At 39.7% G+C, this 26,186-nt stretch overlaps 1 protein-coding gene across 1 annotated transcript in view; it reads left to right on the plus strand.

Annotated features, from left to right (window-relative positions):
- The window catches only part of CADM2 (cell adhesion molecule 2), a 1,618,262-nt gene that overhangs the window by 1,485,335 nt on the left and 106,741 nt on the right, over positions 1–26,186 (plus strand). Inside the window, exon 9 of the mRNA XM_030204240.1 lies at positions 25,117–25,236. Within this exon, the coding sequence (XP_030060100.1) occupies positions 25,117–25,236 (120 nt within the window). The remainder of the gene's footprint in view (positions 1–25,116; positions 25,237–26,186) is intronic.

Here is a 26,186-nt window from a genome sequence, read left to right on the forward strand (position 1 = left end):
AAGCATATAAGTTGGATATTCATCCACCTAAAACTACATATGTGAGTTCAGGAAGATATTTTAAGGACGTATTGTGAATCTTTGCATGCAACTTAAATTTTCAAAATGTATCTGTGTAACTTGCATGTCAATCATGTGTATAGTGCCATTGTATTTGCACACACATGTTAAGCCATCTAACCAAATAATTTGTGCTAAACATGTGTGCACGACAGCCTAGTATTAGGTACACTACTGAAAATTTACCCCATGATCCCTGGAAGGTTTTTAAAGTGTGGACAGGATGGGAGCCGTCTCTCTTTTGTCAATTAGTAGACAATTCTGAGACTCAATGTATATTGCTGTTGCCATTAGTATCACTACAGTTAAAATAATAATTTATTCTCCTAGCTGATAAATGGATTTAGTGAGAGATATGTGCAGTCCCAGTACCATGCTGTTGTCTGTACATAGTATAAGGTTAATTCTGTAATCTAGGCGTTCACATTTGCGTACCCCTTGAGCACATAAATATCTAGCCTACTAGCACTTATGCACTATTCTGCAAATACCCATGTAACTTGCATAGTACGTACTGCAAGGGGGCATACACAGAGGTGGAGCGTGGACAGGGCCCCATGTATACACGTAATATACAGAATACTCTAAGTTACAAATGTATCTGCTGCATTTAGTCACTCACACTTAACACACAACATATGAAGATCAGCCTTTTGTATTATTCATTTGTATTATTCATTTGCAGTCATTTATTTTACTCACGCATTATAGGTATATTATCATATATATGTTTTAATTGGTCCTTTATTATGTTAATTTAGTATTTATTGATATTTGTACATTTATATTGTCTTATATATATAAAGATACTTTATTTTTTGTACACTTTTTGTTTGTTTTAACTGTTTATGTACACATGTTATTTTAGTATTTCTCACTTGTAATTTTTATTCTTTATGTTACAATTTTTAATGTATATTGTCAGACTCCTGAAGCAGGCTCACCATCGAAACACAGTGCTGTGTTCAATCTTCACCAATAAACGTCTATTTACCTTAGAAATCTCCTCGTTTGTTCCTTGTCAGCCTGGTCACTTTCCCACTCTTTTTTCCTCTGCACTCACACTTAGCCAGCTCTATGGTTGTTGTAACTGTATTCTATAACAGAATCAAGGCATCTAGATTTTCCAGTTACAAGAAAATTCAACGCGGTAAGAAGAAAATACACTGGCAAGAAAGATAGAAAGAGAGAAAATGACAGCAGATAAAGGCTACATGATCTACTATCTCTTCCTCCCCCAAGGGATTCCATACGCCCATCCCATGCTTTTTTTAATTCAGATACAATCCTTTTCTCTACCACCTCCACTGGGATGTCATTCCACGTATCCGCCACCCTTTCTGTAAAGTATTTCCTTAGATTACTTTTGAGTCTACCCCCCCCCCCTCAACTTCATCTTATGTCGTCTCATTCCAGAGCTTCCTTTCAGTTGAAAGAGGCCTGTCTACTGTTCATTTATGTCATGGAAATATTTAAAATTCTCAATAATTTCTCCTCTTTCTTCCAAAGTATTCATGTTGAGGTCTATGAGTCTATCTCTATATGTCTTATGATGAAGACCACTAACCATTTTTGAAGGTGCAGTCTCCAAAATCGTACATAGTACTCTAAATGGGGCCTCACCAGAGACTTATAAAGGCACTATCATCTCCTTTTTCCTGCTGGCCATTCCTCTTTCTGTGCACAGAAGCATCCTTCTGGCTTTGGCCATCACCCTTTCTACCTGTTTAGTATGTACTCTTCTGCCAAGCGTTAGCCAGAATGGAGGAGTAGCCTAGTGGTTAGGGTGGTGGACTTTGGTCCTGGGGAACTGAGTTTGATTCCCACTTCAAGCACAGGCAGCTCCTTGTGACTCTGGGCAAGTCACTTAACCCTCCATTGCCCCATGTAAGCCGCATTGAGCCTGCCATGAGTGGGAAAGTGCGGGGTACAAATGTAACAAAAAATAAAATAAAAAATGCTCCCTCAGGTGATAGCTCTGTGGCAGTAACCATCAGTATGCTTTCCTACTACTGAATTTAACATGCAAGGGTAAACAATCAAAAAGAATAGAATGTTCTATCTACAAGTGACACCTAAATGTTTCTGACATGTTGGAATTACTACTTGAATGTGTAACAAACACTATTTAAAAAAAATGATCCAGATGAATCTTATTCACTATTCCAGTTTATAATCAGAACAGTGACTTATAAGATCCTTTTTGCTTGACGTAGCAAGAAGTCTAAGAGATATAATTCCCCTTCCACTAGAAACTTGCATTGATAATTCTGACTTGCCCTTGTCTGAAAATTATTCCTATTAAACATCACCACAAGGCTAGAGAACCTTCACATAATGTTTCTACCATCAAAAACTGAATTGCTCTCATAAAAAGACCTATGTTTCAGCTTCTGTGGAAACAAGATGTATTATTGTTTAGTGTCATCAAACCTGCATTCATCTGTAGTGCTGCTCTAATTATTAGAGTGGCAAATTGTAGGAACAGGCCCTTCTGAAAAGGAGAACCTCATCTGAAGTATCTCTGTTGCTTTGCTGTTCATGCTTATTGAAAATGAAGTCTGCCACTTCAGCGATGAGAAATTTCTGCACAATATTTTAAAACTGTGCAAAAGAAAGGAAGGGAAAAAGAAAATCAAAACCGGTCTAAGAAGGAAGAGAGTTTTCAAAGTGATTCAAATAGGTAAAAAGCATTTCACCTTTGTGAATTAACTGAATATTGCTTACCAACACAGCAGCTACAGGTCTACCTGGTGCTCCACAAAGGCATGCACTACTAATCAAATTGAAAGCAGATATTCCCAAGGGAATGTTTAGTTGATGGGAAGAAAAGCAAGCACATTGATGGCATGTTCAGCTCCTCAGGTATACTTTTCAGCAGATTAAAAGCAGGCACTAGGAACCATGCTTACCATGCATCTGTATGCTTTCAATTTGACAACAGATACAATGTCTTTGGGTAAAAATTACATGCAATCTTTGTCATAATGCAGACAGTTTGAAAACTGCCCCTTAAAGCAAGAGAAATACATATACTCATATCCTAAGGCTTAGATTCACATGTCCTCAACTACCAACCAGCATGCCTTCAAATACAAATGTGTCTTTCTTCATTTTGCACCCCCTAATGCAGAGCTTCTCAATCCTCTCCTGGCGGCACACCTAACCACTGGGGTTTTCAGGATTACTGTAATGAATAAGCATGAGAGAGATTTGCATAAACTGACTTCCCAATGTATGCAAATATATCTTATGCATATATGGAGGGGCATAACCGAACACGAACGCCCATTTGTAAAAACGTCCATCTCCGAGAACGGGTCCGTGAAGGGGCGGGCCGAACTGTATTTTCGAAAAAAATGGACGTCCATCTTTTTTTTTGAAAATACATTGGATTAGGGCGTTTTTTGAGCTGGGCGTTTTTGTTTTTTAGCGATAATTGAAACCGAAGCGTCCCAGCTCAAAAACGACCAAATCCAAGGCATTTGGTCGTGGGAGGGGCCAGCATTCATAGTGCACTGGTCCCCCTGAGATGCCTCTATGCCAGCCTCAAATATCATACCTAGCTCCATGACAGTAGTATGCAGGTCCCCAGAGCAATTTTACTTTAGTTGGTGCTGCGCGGGACCCATGCAGAGAGGAAAAATCGGAAGAAAAAAAAAAACAAGCAAGCAAGTGCAGTCAGGGACGTCCAAATTAAAAGATAGTAAAAGGGGGAATTGAACCAGCAACCTTTTGAGCCAGTGCACCACTGATTAGACGTCATTCCTGTTCCATTAAGTCTCTCCAAGTTTCTCTCAGCCAATCACAGCTCATTTAGCTGACATCTGTGTCAGCTAAACAGCGGTGATTGGCTGACAGAAACTTAGAGGGACTTAATGGAAAGGGATGGACATCTAAGCACCTGAGTAATGTGGCTCACTGACTAGAGCACTGAGTTTGTAATCAGAAGGTTGCTGGTTCAATTTCCCCCTTTTACTATCCTGGTAATTTAGACGTCCCTGACTGCACTTGCTTGTTTTTTTTTTTTTTTTCTTCCGATTTTTCCTCTCTGCATGGGTCCCGCACAGCACTAACTAAACTAAAATTACTTCGGGGACCTGCATACTGCTGTCATGGAGCTGGGGATGACATTTGAGGCTGGCTTACAAGTTGGGAAAAAAGTGTTTAACATTCGTTTTTTTTTGGTGGGAGGGGGTTAGTCACCACTGGGGGAGTCAGGGGAGGTCATCCCGGTTCCCTCCGGTGGTCATCTGGTCATTTAGGGCACTTTTTTGGGACCTGTTCGTGAAAAAAACGGGTCCAACAAAAGTGACCTAAATTCTCTCTGAAAACGCCTTTCTTTTTTCCATTATCGGCCGAGCACGCACATCTCTGCTCAGCCGATAACCACGCCTCAGTCCCGCCTTCACCACGCCTCCGACACGCCCCCATCAACTTTATGCGTTCCCGCGACGGAGTGCAGTTGGAAACGCCCAAAATCGGCTTTTGATTATACCGATTTGGGCACCCACAAGAGAAAGACGTCCATCTCCCGATTTAGGTCGGAATTTGGGCGTTTTTCTCTTTCGAAAATAAGCCTCATGGTGTCATAACCCTGAAAACCCAACTGGTTAGATGTGCTTTCAGGAAAGATATACAGTATGTGCCTTAGAGAGACTCATGACTTTATGACTCCATTTAAGTTACTTTTTCAACTGTCTAGACATCTATCAAATTATGGATGTCATTTTAGAAGGCTTGAGCAGGATTTGCATGTGTAAATACAGGTTTACTATGTAAATATTGCAACATGTCAAACTATTATAGAAAAGCCAAGTGTATGTCTGTTGCATGCACAGCTTTCAAAGGAGCGAGTTCTGGGCAGGCTTGAAAAGTATGTTCTTATTTTTTCAAAGGAAATAAATGTCTATGTCATAAAATCTAGATATCATTGTCACCTGCTCTGGCGTATGCTTAAATAGCAACAAAATACTCATTTGGATCTTGAGTTTGGAGGAGTAATGGGGAGGGGCAATAATGCTTACCTCTGTGGTATTGACAACTAAGGATGTGTATTTATTTGAAACAACATTTCCCATGTCATTTAATGTCATTGTTTTGCCCAAAACAACAGGAAAAATAAACTTAAAATGTTATTTTTTCCCCTTTGTCTTAAATAGAGCTGTGAAGAGGGTGCATGTTGTAGAGTGCACATTATTCCTCTATATCGTGCACTCTTCACAAAAGAGCATGTCATGTTTGTGAAAACTGTCGGTCCTTTCAGAGGAGTGTTCACTAGTTATTATGTTGCCCTGAAACAACAACAACAAAAAAGACAACAAAATGAAAATTCCAATAAATGACATGGGAAACTAAGCAAAATGAAAATACTTTGGCCACACTTGCCTATTAAAAGCCAGTTCCAAAACATAGAACCTAGGGCCCTGTTTACTAAGGTGCGCTAGCGTTTTTAGTGCATGTTAGCAGGCTTATTTTCGAAAGAGGACGCCCATCTTTTGAAACAAATCGCAAGATGGGCGTCCTTCTCACAGGGTCGCCCAAATTGGCATCATCAAAAGCCGATTTTGGGCATCCTCAACTGCTTTCCGTCGTGGGGATGACCAAAGTTCACGGAGGCATGTCGGAGGCGTAGCGAAGGCGGGGCTGGGGCGTGCCTAACACATGGGCTTCCTCGACCGATAATGGAAAAAAGAAGGGCGTCCCTGACGAACAGTTGGACGACTTTACCTGGTCCTTTTTTTCTTATGACCAAGCCACAAAAATGTGCCCTAAATGACCAGATGACCACCGGAGGGAATCGGGGATGACCTTCCCTTACTCCCCCAGTGGTCACTAACCCCCTCCCACCCTAAAAAACTTTTTTTTAAATATTTTTTCCAGCCTCTATGCCAGCCTTAAATATCATACCCAGCTCCATGACAGCAGTATGCAGGTCCCCAGTTTTAGTGGGTACTGCAGTGCACTTCAGGAGGCGGACCCAGGCCCATCCCCCCCTACCTGTTACACTTGTAGTGGTAAATGTGAGCCCTTCAAAACCCACCAGAAACCCACTGTACCACACATCCAGGTGCCCCCCTTCACCCCTTAAGGCTATGGTAGTGGTGTACAGTTGTGGGGAATGGGTTTGAGGGGGGTTGGGGGGCTCAGCACACAAGGTAAGGGAGCTATGCACCTGGGAGCAATTTCTGAAGTCCACTGCAGTGCCCCCTAGGGCGCCCGGTTGGTGTCTTGGCAAGTCAGGGGGACCAGTGCACTATGAATGCTGGCTCCTTCCATGACCAAATGCTTGGATTTGGTCATTTCTGAGATGGGTGTCCTCGGTTTCCATTATCGCCGAAAATCAGGGATGACCATCTCTAATGACAACCATTTCTAAGGTTGACCTAAATTTCGTGATTTGGGCGTCCCCGACCGTATTATCGAAATGAAAGATGGACATCTTGTTTTGATAATAAGGGTTTCCCCGCCCCTTCGCTGGGACGTCCTGCGAGGACGTCCTCAGGAAAACTTGGGCACCCCTTTCGATGATGCCCCTCCACATGCTAGAGATGCCCATATATTCCTATGACAAAAAAAACATACTCATGTCCCAAACATTAATCTCATAAGCAGGATTAATTAAGAAATAAGCTTAAATTCCTCTGGGGGTCATCAGATTCATATGCAACTCACAACCATATGAACAGTCCTGTTCTATCGCTATAGGTGGTGTGGTGCAAATCCTCACAGAATCCCCCTTTTCTTATTCTCTTTTTTTATTATTTTTTACAGCTTTTATATCCCAAAATTGCACAAGATAGCAAAAATATTTAAATATAGCACACGTGCTTCTTCACACAAACTTATCTTTTAAATGGCAGCAACTGAAAAGCGTCAAAGAACCCCTTGGGTTTTTGGATGTTTAGTCCCCTTATTTTTTTCTATTTGGTGGTTTTGAAATAAAGTAACATATATTCCTATGGGCATCTTTAGTGTTTAGCAGGTGCTGTTCAGCGCACGCTAAAAATGCTTGTTCGCCCTTAGCCAGCTTAGTAAACAGGTCCCCTAGATTCATTAAATGGTGCCTCTTAGATATTGAATTTTGTAAAATTAGTTATTTACTTATGTAATTGGCAGCACTTAGACATATAAGATGCAAAATTACAGCTTACACATGTAAGTTCCAGCATTTACATGTTCAAAGCCAAGAGTGGTGCCACTCTTTTTTTTTTTAATGAACGTTACCTTTAAAAATGGCTGTTCCTGCAGGATATGCTGCAAATATTACTTGCATTCCCCACAGCCTTATGAGTAATTTACAAAAGATCCAGCATTCAATGAGCCTTTTTTTTTTTTAATACTTGCTCATTGTGATTCTGCACACCTGGATGTCCTGTTTTCTTTCTAAAGGAACAATGTTGAATCATTTTTCACATCTCTTATGCAAGAATTAATCAGAAAGTAGGCCCTCCTTGTTTGTTTTATGTTGAATTTTGAATTAAAAAAAAAACATGAATAAAAGTTAGTCTGTCTGGCAATCTACCTATAAAAAGGGGTGATCTAATTGCTTCAGTACTTTAGATCAGATAGTAAATGTATGTTCATGAATCCAAAGTTTATAGTGTCCAATTACTGTCTGATCATATGACCTTTTAGAAAATCTCTTGTAATAGATTCTAAACACTAGCCATTGCACATGAAATATTATAAAACCAGAAGGCAGACCTTGTAAAGATCACAATCTTTATTAATAAATTAAAAGCTCCTAGGAGTTCAACATACAGTACTTGGCATGGCCATAGTTTTCACTGACTACTGAACGTTTCCAGGAACAGAAGCATTGTTTGTCACGTTTTATTAGTTGGACCAACCCAGGTGACTTTTGAAATTTTACAACATCTGGGACCCATTGCCCCTGATGCAGCCTATAATTCTGGCGAAACATGGCCTTGTTGGGCACAGTAATTTGAACTTCTGGGAGCTTTTAATTTACTAATAAAGACTGTGACCTTTACAAGGTCTGCCTTTTGTTTTTTTCTTCCACGTTGGATTTGGCGGACGACTGACATGTTTTCTGACATGAAATATATGCAATGCTATACTGAACACAGTTGTATTAAAAATTAATTTGGAAACTATGTAGGCTGCCAGAGTTTGGTGTGGATCCCAGATTCATGTGCAAACTAATTAGTCAGTTAGACACTAGCAATTAGTTATTGGAGTTAATTGGCACTTAACTGGCAGTGATTAGGCATTAGGCATGCATCTGCCCTATTCCCTATTCTATAACAAGCATGTCTAAATTTCATAGTGCACAACTCAAAAGAGGATGTGGCCTTGGAAGGAGCATTTCCAGAACTTAGACATGATGTTATGGAATACTTGGATTTATGCTCCCAACTGCCATCAGGATTTATGAGTCTTCGTGCCCAAAGTTGTATGCAGGAACCTGCACTAAGTGCTATTCTATAAATCAGGGGTTTTCAACCCAGTCCTCGGGGCACACTCAGCCAATTGAGGTTTTCAGGATATCCAGATATCCTGAAAACCCCGACTGACTGGTTGTGCCACGAGGACTGGGTTGAAAATCTGTGCTGTAAATGTTGCTTACTGCTAACCGACCTTTATAGAATTGGCATTTAGTGCAGATCTTAACAGTGCCTAACTTTGCGTATCATTTACTGAATCTAGCCCTAAATAACTAACTTAGTAAAGGGGAAAAGAAGCATCTTGCGTCATATGCTGATTTTTTTTAAATATAACACAGTGGGGGCTTTTGTAACATCGCAAAGTCCTGGCAGTATAGAACACTGATGCTTCTTCATAAAGACCTTTCCAGCTTGTTCCCAAAATCCATTGTCTATTAAACTAATGAAAAAAACAGCCAATAAACCACCAGAGAATGGCCATTCTTTCCTAGCGAACAGCTCTTGCTTCAGGCAGTTAAATAAAAAACATTCTACCTTCAGCTACTAGAAGAGCAGCATTCAATTCATCCTCAGCTAATGTATTGCTTATTGTACCCTTCCCATGTCCACCAACATTATCCTCCCTCAACCTTTGAAAACCAGAATGATCTAGTGCCCCTCCCTCTGATGATCTAAGTGATATAAGAGAGGCAAGTCCATCTGCTGAAACAGGCAAAAGCAAACAAAGCAGAGGATTATCAAACTAGCATGTACTTACGATAACATTTATAAATCAGGGTTCCCACATTTATTTCTAGCCCCTGACATTTCTCCAAATTGGCTACTGCCTCCAAGAGTTTCAGTGAAGAGGAAATACTCAGTTCATTTTTAAAACCATTTCAGTCAGATGGTTTTCTTAGTACTGTTCTTAGAATGTTTTTTTTTAATAGAAACTCGATTTGACATACCTTTTTATTAAAATATTAAAGTGAGGTAGATGATTACAGTATAGCAAAGAACTGGATTGACTGTCGGTTGGAATGAGAACAAGATTTGTCCTTTTTAAAAGTTATCTTTAAAAATATTGAGTTATGAAGTTTGTTTAAAAGATTTGTGTTAGATATTTCAAAGTATTTTTTCCTGGCGTTTCCTCACATTAAATCTGTTATGAATGCACATGTGCCATAAATAACAATACACCAGAATTTCCACCATAGTGGTCAACATTAAATAGTTTATCATTTCCAGTATGTCATAAACCAGCTAGATTTATAGCCAGGTTTTCCATTGGTTTACACCCCAGATCACAAAATGGAACTTAAACCCAACCAGAAACTGAATAGCTAACTGTTAAAATGCAGACATTATTGTTTTCTTTTGTGATTATACATGATAACTGTGTAAATAATAGCAGAACAAGAAACCATCCAGCATCCCCATTTATTCTTGTGAGGATATATCTCAGATGCCAGCCATAGACCATGAAGGTTCCTACCAGGAATGTAGTCATACAACAGATTTTAGGTGGGCCTGGGCAAGAAGTGGGTGGGCACCATATGTACTCACCACCCCCCCCCCCCCCCCCCAAACACCACCACCAAATAAATCTCAACTGGCAGGAAAATGCTTCTTTCCACCTTGGCAGTCTACAGCAGGCATTTGCTGAAAACTGAGCAGGCATAGTTGCCGGTATCATGGAGAGTAGCATTTTCGTTACCATCAGGGGGAAGTCTTCAGCTGGTCGAGCTTGGGATCCCCACCAGCTACCGCTAAATGTGTGCTACTGTTGGGTGGGCCTGAGCCCTAAGTGTGTGGGCTCTGGCCCACCCAGGCCCACCTGTAGCTGTTCCTACTCCTTACCCAAGACAATTTCTGTCAGTTTTCTTTTTTTCTATAAAACTCCATCCTATTTGGTATCTGAGCATAATGGATTCCTTTTATTGTTGTTGTTATTATGACCCAGAACCCTTCTCTTCATTTCCAGCCACATGGCACTCAGAATAATCCAATCTGGGACTTCCTGTGCACTAGGTGGCAATATTTCTCTTGAGAGCTCCCAGCTTCTCACCTCAGCTAATTCATTTTTAAATACTGATTTTGACCAACATTTCCTTAACAAAATCCACAAATAATAAGAGCCTCCTAAAGATTACTAATCCTACTGCTGCATACCATATCTGTGGTGGTAATAGATGTATGTATCTCTGCACAGATGCACTTGAGACAGTTCCTGCTGCTCAGATCCTGTATTCTACTGAAGATTAGAAATGTGGCTTTGCAGAAAAAAACAGCCTTCTGGCTTTGCCGTGACCAAGATAATTCTCATTTAGTAGCAATTGTCTCTTCCTCTAAGTGGAGTGCTTCCTTTGATATCATATTACAATGCATACTTGTCAAAATAGCTGTCATATGTATTTGTACCTAATTATCAGTTAGAGGTGCTAATATACGCTACTGCATTAGCACACGCTGTTATTGCGCTTTTCTTTACATTGGGACCCATTGGGATTGAGTTACTAATAAGCGGTGTTAATGGCTTTAGCTTATTAATAACTAGAGCAGTAAGCTTTTATTTTCTCTGTAACTTTTCCACAGTCACAGGTAGGAAAACCTCTTATGAATAGCAGAGTTATTTCTGTAACTCCTTTCTGTGGGGAAAAGCTTGTTATTCATGCAAAGTGTTTTTAGGGATAAATTCCATTATATGTTTGAACATTAAAGAAATGGGTACAAAAGAGAGATGAGAAATACACATAGACTTGTCATTGTCTTTAACAGGGGGCATTAAAATGGCTAGCACTGGTCCACAATTATTTCCCTTTAATATATATGCTCATGGCATATGTAAGTCTGTTCTGTTGTGAAATTCTTTCTTTCTTTCTTTTTTTAGGTACATCATTTCCCTTGGTAAAGAGGATTCTTAATGTAGTGTCATTCTTCTGTCAGATATCCATTTAAGAGAGTTTTGTGGTATATGATGGAACCATAGAAATCAATTGTAATGAAGTATATTGTAATGTGTTCTTTCACTTTTAATCTGTTCAAGTCAGATGCACTTAATTACAATGACATTCAGGTTTCAGCAGTGTTACAGTTTTCCAAGTGACTGATAACCTTGATAATTTTTCAGAAGCTTAGGGACCACTGCAGTTGAAATCTGAATAACTTTATGGATATCTTTATCTGGATAGCAAGATTTCTGGTATCTCACTGCCACTTCATGAAGGGTCCCTTTTACTAAGCTACATCAGGCACATATACACACCTAATGCAGTGTTAATGGCTTAAACCAGGATACACTATTATTATTCATCAGTGTCTTGCATTAGTTTTGCCATTTACATGCACTAAGAACACAGCATTTATTTTCCTTTATTTTTTTGGGAGGGGGCTTGGCATGGTGGGGAATGGGCAGAGAGTAGACCTGGAAGCAGTAAACAGTTAATGTGTGCACATTAGTACATGCTAACTGTTTACCACAAGGTTACTGCAAGATCCCATACCATGTTCTTTTCAATGGTCGCCCACTAATGGTAACATTAGCTTACGACCATTCAGGGCTGGTGTTAGACATTCAGGGGTCCAGGGCAGAAACTGGGGAGAAGGCCCCAAAGCTGGCCTCCAGCCTATGCCTCTTTCAGCATGAGGTAGGCTTGGGAGCCCCTTGTTGTATGGGGGCCCTGGGCAGAAACTGGAGAGGGGCCCCCAAAGCTGACCTCCAGCTTATGCCTCCTTGAGCATAAGACAGGTTTGGGTATTGGCCCAGGGCAATTACCCTGTGGCCATTAATGAAATAAATAGAGAAAAGGGTATTTTATAGCCATGGCAAAAATGGCAATAGAACACAGGAAAGACTCATGTAAGGGTATGCTGAGGCCAGTCTTTACCACAGCTTAGTAAAAGAACCTTGAAGCTTGTTACAAATGTGTGGATATCTTTATCTACCTATCTTAGGCCTGCTATGTGTCTGGATAAAGTTAACCAGACAGTGGCTGAAAATCACTGCTATCCACTTCTGAAACACAACTGGACTGTAATCCGTTCCATGATTCAAATGTAGGACATATTCAGGTAGCACAGAAAGTTAACCCAGATAAGTTCTTTTGAATATCAACCCTTAAAATCTCAGGTTTTCTACAAAATCACGACACAGAAGGTGGGAAAACTGAGATCAATAGAAAACAAGCCATAATAATCATAGAATTTGTACCAAATGATGACATAAACATGTCCCGCAATCTTAAAACATTTCTACAGCACAGTTAACACCAAATTAGTTCACAGTCTAGTGGCATCCTCGGAGGTGACTTAGGGGCCTTTTTACTAATACTCACCTAACACTACGAAATGGGCTTAGCATTTCCTAATACAGAACACTTCTGCACACTAAGCCCATTTCTAGTGTGTCCCTAAAAAAGGACTTAAAAAATTAAAAATATATATGTATATATATATTTTTTTCAGGTCATACACTAATAAGTTGATGAGTCACATTTTACTTCTTGCAATCTGTTATTAATATAAATGGAACAAACAAGAAAATACCTCTTAAGCACCTAATATTCAAGTCTTATTAAAAGCAGCTGAGATATCAAAAAATGCTGCTACCAGCCACTGATCAAGAGCCCAAACTAATAATTCAGTTTTAAAAATGGAGCAAAATGCAAATTAAAATTCATATAAAAATTCTTTTTATCAACATACTTTTTTGTGTGGTGGTGAACAATAGATTTGAATTAGGTAGCCAAGAATAGTAGGCTAGCAATTGGCAATCTCCTTTTAAATCAGACATTGTGATTTCTCTGTAAAACAAGAGAATTTATACCCTTCTCCAGGCAATGGGGCTTTGAACCTTCTTGTAAAGATTGTTTTATAAATAAGTATAAAACATTTTTTAAAAATTGCTCTCAAAACTTTAAAAATCCAAATTGGACAAGGAACTCTAAGTGCTTTTTGGGATCCTGCCATGACCTGTGACCTGGATTGGCCTTTATAGGAGTTAATTATATCAGAGAAATGAAAGACTACCTTCCAGTTACACATTATGGGCCAGATTATATATAAGGTGCCTGAAAAATTCACACAATAAACATTTCCACCTAAGCGTATTCTATAAGCCTAGATTTAGGTACAGTATATAGAATATGCTTAGTAGATATCCCAGCACCTAAAACTACACACCTCCATTTACACCAGTGAAAACATGGCATAAATCCCTGTGTGTAGATTTACACGCACTGGGCCATATTCTATAACTTCGCATGTAAATTTGGAATGCCCATGAAATGCCCCTTTCTCTGCCTATAGCTGGACCCCTTTTAAACTGCATTACAGAGTACAGTTAGCAAGTTGTTCGCGTAAATTCTAATTATTGCAAATTAGTGCTCATTATTGCTTGTAAAGTTCTGTTATCAATGCTGATTAGCTTGTTAATCCAATTAAGTTACTCGTTATAGAATATGCTTGGATTTTGGTGCGGATCTCTGGGCACGTTATATAGAATCCGGCAGTATATTCCAATACCTTCACTGTTATTTCAAAGAGGTGTATTTTCAAAGCATTTAGACCTTGAAAAGTTCTATAGAGGGGAATTTTTGATATAATATCTAAGTCTGACTTTAGATGTTTTTCAAAAAAGTCCAAAATCTGAATAGGAAAGAAGGTCATTTTCAAAAAAAGAGAAATGTCTATCTTTTTTTTTTTTTCAAAAATACTATTTTCGAACAAGGTTTTGTGTTTTGGACTTTTTGTTTTTTGGTTCATTTAAAAAAAAAAAAAAACTAATAAATGCAAAACATAGAAAATCAAGATATTGGGGTGTAGGAGGAGGCATCATGTTTAGCAGACTGGTCCCCCAGACATCCCAGGAGAGCAAGAGGGCACCCTAGAAGGCACTTCTGTGCACTTCATGAAAATGGCCCCAGGTGCACATCTAAACTTTGCTCCATTATCTTGTCCCCTGAGCTCTCTGAAACCCACCCAAAACCTACTACCCCCTCCCCCTCCCATATATATTTATTTATTTATGTGGATACAGTAGGATTTTGGTGACTTTTGGAGGGGTCACAGTTTCTACCACAAGTGTGACAGGTAGAGGGAGATAGGGACCTGGGTCAGCCACTCCATAATGCACTGCACCGACCACTACTACTACTTATCACTTCTATGTGTGCTTTGAAAATGAGCCCCATAGCGTCTCATAGATTATTGTAAAATAGTAAGAAAAAGCCTCAGAACTGAATAGTAGCACTATGCTGGCCTCAAATCATGTTCAATTGTTGGCTAAAAAAATGCCCATACACATTGTCTTTATTTAAATACTTCAATTTTTTTGAGCAAAGTTATGAAAACTCTCAAAACATCTCTGAGAAAATAGCTCCTCTTTGGAAATATCAAAATTTGGGGAAATTTATTCTCCTTCCTAAGAGGAATAAGGGGGGTGGTAATTTTATAAAGGTTTTTGCACATGTAAAGCCTGTTTTACATAAAGAAAAGGGCTTGTATAAAATAGTTCAACTGCATATATAAAGTATGTACATGGAAAGTGTGTATCTACATTTACAAACTCTTTGTAGGCATTCCTGGGAGCATAGTTTGGGTGGAATGGAGATGGACTTACAGTCATGTATCTTACAAAATACACATGTTACTATGTAGAGTATACAGCCAAATTTACACTTTTTGAGAAATTGTAAAATTGTGTACCAGCAATTTGTGTGCTATTGGGGCACAACTTGGAAGTCTCCTTTATAAAGGCACATATAAAAGACACCTTTTTGGACTTCCTACATAGGTGTTGCGTAATAAAATCAAGCTCTAAAGGGAGTCACTAACATGCAGTAACATGGTAGCACAGGTTGCTGACTGCCATGGAAAATGAATAGTGCTGCTTGTGAGCCATTTCAGAAGTAGTGTTATTTCAGTGGCCTGTGAGCGTTAGACCTCAAAGCTGTAGCCTGATGCTCTTGGGCTGCATCTTAAAGGGGCCACTGTACTGTCCTCTCCACTCCCTCTTGGTCATGACCCTCACCTCTCTGATGACATCTTTAATCTCCGATCATATCCTTCACTTTTTCATCTAAATCCTCACCCCCAAAGCCTCCCCCCACACCTCTGAGGGCCTACAAGCATGTTCTTGGTGGTCTACTGCAATGATTTTCAGCCCAGTCCTCAAGGACCACATGGGCAGTTAGGTTTTCAAGATATCCACAATGAGTATACACAAGATGTATTAGCATGCACTTCCTCCATTGCATGCAAATATCTCTCATGTTTTCATATAAGGCCCCATTGACTCTTCCAGCCTTTCCTCCTTCCACAGGCTTCCCCAAGAAGACGTCTGACTCTTTGTTGCAGAGCTATTCTTCCCTCCAAATGTTATAAAAGAGAACCATCAGCCCATGTGAGCTAGACCTCTCACCCTCCCCAGATCCCCTCTTTTCCCTCTCTCCTCATCTCTTCTTCTTCTCTAAGAAATAGGTGTGTAGTCTGTTTTAGAGGTTATTCTTTATATATGGATTATTCATAATTACATAAATACCTGAGGAATTTTAACACATTGAACTTCACGGCATACTAATTCTAATTTCTGCAGCCCAATTATTGAGCAATGGCACACAGCTCATATCGTAAACACTATGGACTATCTCTCAAAAATGCAACATCCTGCTCTAAGGCACAGCCCATAAAAACCATCTTTTATTATCTCAGCCAGTGCAATGGGACAACTGGCCATGCCAGCCTTTCCCCTGATGCTAACAATGTTCTGTAATCTGCCGGTTGCCACAAAGTGAAACCTGTTCATGAATTGCTCCTCCAGACCTGTAAAAAGCAAGAGCAGACTCCACTTACCCATGAACCAACTTGAGGTAGAGAATAGGTTCACCCAGCTGTGAAAGCTGCTACTTGTCTGTGATCTTTTCATCATTTATCCCAAACATTTTCTCTTTCAACAGGAATCAGGAAAGCTATTTCTTGAATGCCCAATGTGATTTAAAACACCGGTTACTGTATGCCTCGCTATTTCTACTTCATTATACTGTGACCAAGGCCAACTTTTTAACCCATCCATTTCCATGGCCCAGAAACAACTCTGCGGCCACCCTGGTGCTGAGTAAAATGGGTGGAGGATAAACCAGTGAAAATGAAAGGGCAAGTTATTGGTTGAAAACAAACTAGCTGCTGTGTCTACCACCCTCCATCTCTCCCCTGGCACAGGTATTGAACAAGGTGAGAAACATAGGTACTTAAGAGTAGCCATACTGGGTCAAATCAATTGTCCATCAAACCAAGTATCCTGTTTCCAACAGTGGCGAATCCAGGTCACAAGTACCTGGCAGAAACTCAATTAGTAGCAACATTCCATGCTACCAATCCCAGGGCTTCCCCATGTCTCTCTCAATAACAGATTATGGACTTTTCCTCCAGGAACTTGTCCAACCCTTTTTAAATCCAGATACACCAACCGCTGTTACTACATCCTCCAGCAAAGAGTTCCAGAGCTTAACTACTCGTTGAGTGAAAAAATATTTCCTCCTATTTGTTTTAAAAGTGTTTCCATGTAACTGCATTGAGTGTCCCTCTAGTCTTTGTACTTGCCAATGAATTGGGAACCAGCTTAGTTTATGGGAGGAGAAAAGGGCCATGAATATCTTGTGGGGAGCAAAATAACTCCAAAAATTAGCAGAATGGTACTAAATTTGGCTTGGGGACAAATCAAGAAAAGACATTTTATTTGTTGTAAATTCTACTGTGACATCTACAGACTATGCTATAGCTTTCTTAATTGTTGCTGTCTGTAGTACCAACTAATACATGTTGCTATGGAACAGTTGCATCCTATAGTTAAAGCTGTAAATTCCATCCATTGAAATCTGTACATAGTGACACCTAATAGATTGATTTGTATTTGGGATTTAGCTTATGCCTATTCGATAGTAGCTCAAGATGACTTACAGAAGGTATTTCTATGCCCCCAGAAGGCTTACAATCTAGGTTTGTACCTGAGGTAGTGGATGTTTAAGTAACTTACCCAAAGTCACAGGGAGTATTGGAGGATTTGGATCCTGGCATCCCTGGCTCTCAGCCAACTGCTATAAACACTAGACTACATCTCAACTCTGTATTATCATACTTGATCACATTTTCTTATTCTATCCAAACTACCAACACAATCATACCATTCCTCCCCTCTTCTCTCTAGGTCAAAGACACACACACACACACAAGCAATACAGCTGCACACATACAAATATCAAGGAATTGGAAAAAATTCTGTGAGCCACGCTGTATATGCTTTCCTCACTTGATAGATTAAGAACTATTTTCTGATGCTCTCTTAGATCTTATTTTGATTTAAAATCAGTTCAGAATTCTCCATAAAGCTCTGTAAACCATTGCAGAGTTTTAATCTCCTCTGTTGATGTTCATCTGTTTTGCTTGCTTCATAGCTGTCAGTTCATGAAAAAGAAATGGGAAACATCAGGATATCTTATAACTCACATTATTCTCTCCAAATGTTATGACTCATTTTCTTTAGTAGAACAGTGATCTATTGTTAGGTGTAGCATAACTTTATAAACTATGGGGCTGATAGTCAGACCATGGGAGTTAGCCCAACTAACTCCCGTGGTCAGCGCTAAACCTGGATATTCAATGTCGGGCCATTTACGGTGACCAACATTGAATATCCAGTTTATTTCAAACCTGCCAAAAATAAACTGGATATAGGCACTAAAGAGGGGTTGAAAATCGGCAGATAGTCGGTTATATTCAGCAGGAGTTAGCCAGCTATCCCCCGCTGAATATCGGATATTCAGGGAAGATATATATATATATATATATATATATATATATATATATATATATATATATATATATATATATATAATGTGTTTATGTATGTGACCACGTAACCCACTCAGTACAGAAGAGTAGCAGACTATAAGTATTTTAGATTAATTCATTCATTTAATAAATGGTGATAATAATCTGAGCATTGACTTCAGCTGGTGTCTGTGTAATATTGTGCACTTGTGGTAATGGTGGTAGTGCTTTAGCCCACCAGCTCCCAGTCAAAGGTTCAAAGAACGAACTATTACACAATAATGAAAAGAAACACATACCAAAAAAGATTATCACTGAATCAGAAATTTTTCAAACAGATAAGCTTTCATTTGTTTTCAAAACAGTAGGAAAGAATGAATCTTTCTAATATCAACTGGGAGTTAAACGTAATGCTGAAACTGCTTGATACGGAAATGATGTTGATCGAGATTACTTAAATCTTACTTTTACAAATGATGGAAAATAAATAAGACATGAATCTATAGCACGTGATAAAATAGGAGATAACAGAATGAAATATGGAGCATCTATATACCCAACAGGCAAGCTTAAAAATAATTCTGGCTTTAATGGTAACCAGTGGAATTTGATGAGTATAGGTGATCAATAGAAATCAAACAAAATAAAACATGGAAAAGAAAATAAGATGATACCTTTCTTATTGGACATAACTTAATACATTTCTTGATGAGTATAGGTGTAAACTGATCCAATCTGTTTTGCTCCATGATCATCTTAGCTGCAGTGTTACATAATATTTGCATTCTAGCAATCAAGTTGGCTGAAAGAAGACAATATAGACCATTACAATAATCTAATTTAGAGAGGATCAATGCTTGAAGCAAAATCAACAAATGTTTCATCTCAAAGAAAGAATGTATTTTTCTTAAACATTATAAAAAGTAGATTTTACAACTGCATCAACATAAGGTTTTCAAGATAATGAAGTATCTAAATATTTACCTAATATCTTTGACACTCTGTCAACCTTTAATATGGAGCTATTAGGTAATGTTAATTCTGAAGGTATATTCTTGGCCACTTGACCTTACCAAAGCAACTTGGTTTTATCCTATTGAGTTTAAAACCACGTGAAGAACAAAACATTTCTAACTTCCAAATGCAAGACAAAATTTGCAATAAGGGCAACTGTGCTAAGTCATGAAAATATATCAACAGGAGCACATCATCAGCATATGAAAAGAATTTAGCCCTAAAAGCAGAAAAATCACCACAGAAGTATGTTATATATATAAATAATATGGGAGACAATGGCATTCCCTGACATACTCCACAAGGTGGGGTCTAGCTGGTGGAAATTTGATCAGCTATTTTAACTCTATAATATTGACATGAAAGAAATTATCCTGTCCAAGACAAAACGTTACCAGAGATTCCAAATAAACTCAATGCATGCAATAATATGTCATAATCAACTTTATAAGCGTAGCAGTTAGATCAAATTATAATAAAATAGTTGATTTACCATAAACAAATAAAGATTTTATCTCAGAAACAATAGTCAATAGGACAGATTCTGTTGAGTGGTATAGTCTAAAACCAAATTGTAATAATTTAGATATATACGTGTCAGCCAGCTTAACAATCAATGGAATACTTGACACAGGTGTATAATTTGCTCCTAGGTTTGCTTCCCATGTGGCATTATTTATAAGAGGAGTTAAAATAATACCACCTATAGTAGATGGAAAGTGTTCTTCATTTAAAAAATAATTCTGAATTTGTGCAAGCCATTCAATTGTTTGAGAAGGCGGATCTGTAATTAAGTATGCAGGACAAGTAGCCAATATACAAGACGATTTAGACAATCTTTTCAGTATGATTTTAATCTTACTAACAATGATAAGTAGGAATGAGACCCAATGTCTATCTGCTAGGCAAGTTTCAGCAATACAACCTACAGAAGAGCATACCACCTCTTCTAATTTGGTAAGAATAGCTGATCTAATTTTCAAGATCTTCTCTGAAAAATATTGAGCTAGTGCTTCAGCAGAAAGACTTGCATTTTCATTACCATATTTCTTTAAAGGTTCAATTGTCAATCAGGAAAAAAGCCTGAACAGTTTCTTTTGATCTAAACAGTTAGCCTCAATTTGTGAAGAATAAATCTTCTGTTTAGCCACTTGAATGGTGGTTTTATACCATTTAAAATCCGTGATCAGAAATCTATAGCATTCAGTGCCCAGTAACACAAAATATAAGCCATTATTTTCAAATCAGAATATCAACATATAATTTTTCTTGAGTAATAAAATATTTACTTGCTCACTAAGGGCCTCTTTTATCACCAACTACTACTACTACTATTTAACATTTCTAAAGCGCTACTAGGGTTATGCAACGCTGTACAGTTAACAAAGAAGGACAGTCCCTGCTCAAAGGAGCTTACAATCTAATGGACAACATGTGAAGTCAGCTTACAATCTAATGGACAGTATGTGCGGACAGTCAAATTGGGGCAGTCTAGATTCCTGGGTAGAGGTGAAATGGTTAGGTGCCGAAGGTGACATTGAAGAGATGGGCTTTGAGCAAGGATTTGAAGATGGGCAGGGAGGGGGCTTGGTGTATGGGCTAAGGAAGTTTATTCCAAGCATAGGGAGAGGCAAGGCAGAAAGGGCGGAGCATGGAGTTGGTGATGGTGGAGAAGGGAACAGAGAGGAGGGATTTGTCCTGTGAGCGGAGGTTTCGGGTAGGAGCGTACGGGGAGATAAGGGTAGAGAGGTAGTGAGGGGCTGCAGATTGAGTGCATTTGTAGGTTAGTAGGAGAAGCTTGAACTGTATGCGGTAATTAATTGGAAGCCAGTGAAGTGACTTGAGGAGAGGGGTGATATGAGTATATCAGTCTAGGCAGAAGATAAGACGCGCAGCAGAGTTCTGAATGGATTGAAGGGGGGGTGGATGGCTAAGTGAGAGGCCAGTGAGGAGTAGGTTGCAGTAGTCAAGGCGAGAAGTAACGAGAGCTTGGACGAGAGTTCAGGTGGTGTGCTCAGAGAGGAAAGGGCAAATTTTGCTGATATTATAGAGAAAGAAGCGACAGGTCTTGGCAATCTGCTGGATATGCACAGAGAAGGAGAGGGAGGAGTCGAAGATGAATCCGAGGTTGCGGGCAGATGAGACTGGGAGGATGAGGGTGCCATCTACTGAGATAGAGAGTGGAGGGAGGGGAGAGGTGGGTTTGGGTGGAAAGACAATAAGCTCTGTCAGTATTATCGTACCGGGAGCTGCTAGCGTTGCTTGATAAAAGAGTCCTTTTGGGGCCCTTTTACCAAACAGCAGTAAAAAATGGCTTTAGTACTCCCTTATACTGGTCATTCCCTCATGTTAAGGCCTTTTTTTGTGCAGGGGTAAAGTGGACAATTTTCTGAATTTTTCTGTTATGCCCAAATGCCAATGTTCGCATTAGTACCTATTTTGTAGGCTGTAGGTACTCGCATGCTAAACATGCACTAATCAGGTATCATGAGAAATGTAACAATGTTTATCAATTAGTGCAGAATATGCTCACTCTCTGCCCCAGACACACCCCCTGCATCCCCCCAAAAATCAAAATAGTGAATACATATGGGATTCTCTGCGAATCCTGCATAGGCCATTTTTGCTGTAGTAAGCATGTGTTAGTGCTTATTGCAGCTTTGTAAAAGGGCTCCATATACTGTAGAATCAAAAGGTGCATATAAAGTCTACTGTTATAAAAGCACACCAAGGTTGTCAGCAAAGCATGTTCAGGTCAATATTCAAAGCATTTTAACCGGCCAGAAACAGCTCCTAGCCATGCCTGTTCAGGGCTATTTGCTGATTTCAGCGACACTTAACCAGTTAGTACCACTGAAAATAATCAGCTAGCACCAAACTAAAAACTGGCTACTTTGAGGGCATTCTGGGGGTGGAGTCGGCACTTGGCCAGTTAAGTGCCGATATTCAGCTTTTAGTCAGCCAAGGTCACCACATAAAAGTCCTATCTTTCTGTGGTGCCTGTGAAGGGGCATAATCGAACGGAAACGTCTATCTCCATGGGCATTTATCTCCGAGAACGGGTCCGTGAAGGGGCGGACCGAACTGTATTTTCGCAAAAAATAGACGTCCATGTTTTATTAGACAATTGTGAGCTGGGCGTTTTTGTTTTTCAGCGATAACGGAAAATGAAAGCGCCCAGCACAAAAACGAATAACTCCAAGACATTTATTTGTGGGAGGGGCCAGGATTCGTAGTGCACTGGTCCCCCTCACATGCCAGGACACCAACCGGGCACCCTAGGGGGCACTTCTACAAAAACAAAAAAAAGGTAAAAGAGCTCCCAGGTGCATAGCACCCTTCCCTTGTGTGTTGAGCCCCCCCAAATCCCCATCAAAACCCACTGCCCACAAGTCTACACCATTACTATAGCCCTAAGGGGTGAAGGGGGGCACCTACATGTGGGTACAGTGGGTTGGGGGGGGCGGTTTGGAGGGCTCCCATTTACCAGCACAAGTGTAACAGGTGGGGGGGATGGGCCTGGGTCCACCTGCCTGAAGTCCACTGCACCCCCTAATAACTGCTCCAGTGACCTGCATACTGCTGCCAGGGAGGTGGGTATGACATTTGAGGGTGAAAATAAAAAGTTGTGAAATGGCATATTTTGTGGTGGGAGGGGGTTTGTGACCATTGGGGGAGTCAGGGGAGGTCATCCCCGATTCCCTCCAGTGGTCATTTGGTCATTTAGGGCACTTATTGGGGCCTTATTCGTGGAAAAACAGGGTCCAGGAAAAGTGCCCTAAATTCTCGCTACAAACGCATATTTGTTTTCCATTATCGGCGAAAGGCGCCCATCTCTGATCGGCCGATAACCACGCCCCAGTTCCGGCTTCACCACGCCTTCAACACGCCCCCATCAACTTTGTCCGCATCCGCGACGGAGTGCAGTTGAAAACGTCCAAATTCGGCTTTCGATTATACCGCTTTATTCGTTTTTGTGAGATAAACGTCTATCTCCCGATTTGGGTCACAATATAGGCATTTTTCTATTTCGATTATAAGCAGGATAGTCAGTTAAGTGCCGACTATCGTACTTAACTGGCTATGAGTTAGCCAGCTCTGCAAAACTGGAAACTCAAATTCCAGTACCCAGATGTGGCCCAGCATTGAATTTCCAAGGTTTAACACCAGCGACCATCAGCAAAACACTGGTCACCACCAGCTGAATATCTGGAGAGTTCTTATGGCAGGGCACTGAATCAGACCCTGGATAAGTCAATTCAGTACTATTGGACGGAAATGAATTTTCCCTGGATCTTCACTCAAGAATTTTACGAGTAGAGATAGATCACCTCTTGTCTATTGAGAACCACATCCAGTCAATTATTAGACAATCCTTCACTACACTCAGAAAGTTGAGAACATTCAGAAAATATTTCAGCCTAGCAGCTTTCACACTCTTGGTCCAATCCTTAATTCTCCTTAAACAGGACTACTGCAACCTAGCACTGGCTCTCTGCTCTAAATCAGTGATTCATCATTGCAGCTGGTGCAAAATTCTGCAGTTAGACTGATATTCGGGCTAACACAGTTTGAACCACTTCAACCTTATTACTCCAAACTGCATTGGCTACCAATTAGCAAAAGGATACAATTCAAACTTGGTATTGCCACCTTTAAAATTCTTGCAGGGAATATTCCTGAATACATATCAAATTTAGTATCCTTGGTACGTGATCCTTCTTCTAGGCATGACACCCGCAACTCCCTCCAGCTCAAATTTCCAATGTACAAGAAACTGAAGTCAATCAGACATCTTATGCTGTCCATTCAATACCAGCTAGCCAATCTGTGGAATCAACTACCATTACCCTTAAGATTGTGCATGCATTATCTTCAATTTAGAAAACTCCTAAAAACCTTCTTATTTTGCAAGGCAGGTCTATCAAATGTTTAATCTATATATTATCACCTTGATGTTAAAATATGTTCTTAACTGCTCTATTATCACCTTGATGTTAAAATTATGTTCTCAACTGCTCGGTTTATCTGTAATTCCTGGTCTGATTAGCCTAGTTCTTTAACTAACTGTAATCTGTCCTTGAACTGAACAGGTACAGGCGGAATACAAGAACTGGAAAATAAATAAAATAGCACATATATGAAGGAAAGCATAGGCAGAGGAATGGGTGGGCCACTGGGGCGATGGCTCTACCAATATTTTGCCCGTATAGACAATTAGAGAACTTAGAAGTGGGGCCAGAGATTAGATGGGTTGGCCATTCCCAACAGTGTTTCTGTTGCCTCTAAAGAAAGTAATTTGAGTCCTTGAAGCTTCTTTATGGTCAGAAGTCATTTGCATTTTTTCCTTCCTATTGGTTCTTCCCAATGAAGCCTTTCACAGGTGAAACATTCCTCTTTAACATTTGGCTTGCTTTGTGTTGGCATGTCATTATTTTCTTGTTTGTCTCTCACCTTCCCATGGCATGCTCATTCCTCCACTGTTGGTTTTCACTGTGAAACATTTAAATGGTATGCAGAGAAACTGTATTCTTGTCAATTTACTTTTCACTCTCTAGACCTACCGAACATGCAACTGGTCATGTTAAAATTAAGCCTGTCAAAGCTTCAGGAATTTCCCTGGTCTGAGTATAGAACTAGAGAGTGCTCAAATGTCAAGAATTACAAGTTATCTTAAAACATCATTTCTTTAAATCATGTTTTAATTTTCAAACTATTTTGTTGCTGCATTTACCAAGTAAACCCATTAATTATATATTATTTTTGTCTGTGCATGATTTTTGGTCTTGTGTTTTATGTTTATTTTTATTTCTTTCCTATTCACCAGATATTTCCAACACTTTGTTTCCAACCACTATCATCCCCTCCTTTACCACTGCAACAGTCACATCCTCTGCTACCATAACAACCTGCACCACCACATCTGCAGCAGCCATCAACACCCCAGGTGCAGTATGTTTTCTTTTAATCACATGAAATTGTAGGTTTCTAGAAGGGATAAAATGTAAAAATACAAACACAGTGGCTGGTATGTAATTAATTTGTATAAATCCAATGGGTGCTAATGAGTTATATGGTTAACATTAACAATGTCACAGAATGTTTGGCTAGGTATTCTGCTTTGCTTACCTTGCCTGCAATATGGGGGAACCTAGATGGAGTGGTCTAATTGTCATCATAAAGAAATACATACTACTACCTATAATATACCATTCCAGCAAGATATTTTATGTGAGAATACACATAGAGGCATATTTTCAAGGCACTTAGACTTACAATGTTATGTGGAGGGGCATATTCGATATGACATCTAAGTCTGACTTTGGACGTTTTGCACAAAACATCCAAAATCTGAAGGTAAATTTTGAAAAATAAAAATGTCTTTATTTTTCAAAAATGTGGTTTCAAATAAGGTTTTGTGCTTTGGACGTTTTGTTTTTTAGTCCATTTTTGTAAAAAAAAAATGAACAAGTGCAAAATGTAGAGATTCATGCCATTGGGATGTTGGAGGAACATGCATTTTTAGTAGACTGGTCCCCCTGACATCCCAGGAGAGCAATGGGCACCCTAGAGGGCATGTCTGTGCACTTCATCAAAATGCTCCCAGATACACACCTGACCTTTGCTCCCTTATCTTGTCCCTTGATCCCTCCAAAACCCACTACCCCCCCCCCCCCCCCCATTGTACACCACTACAATAGCCCTTATAGGTGAAGTGGGCATCTATATGTTGGTACAGTAAGGTTTTAGAGACTTTGGGAGGGGTTACAGTTTCCACCACAAGTGTGGCAGGTAGAGGGAGACAGGGACCTGAGTCCCCCACTCCATAGTGCACTGCACTGACTGCTGCACTACTCCAGGGACTTGTGTGTTGCTCTAATAGACCTGACTTTAACA

This window comes from Microcaecilia unicolor, chromosome 5 (assembly GCF_901765095.1).
Source record: "Microcaecilia unicolor chromosome 5, aMicUni1.1, whole genome shotgun sequence".
Taxonomy (NCBI): Eukaryota; Metazoa; Chordata; class Amphibia; order Gymnophiona; family Siphonopidae; genus Microcaecilia; species Microcaecilia unicolor.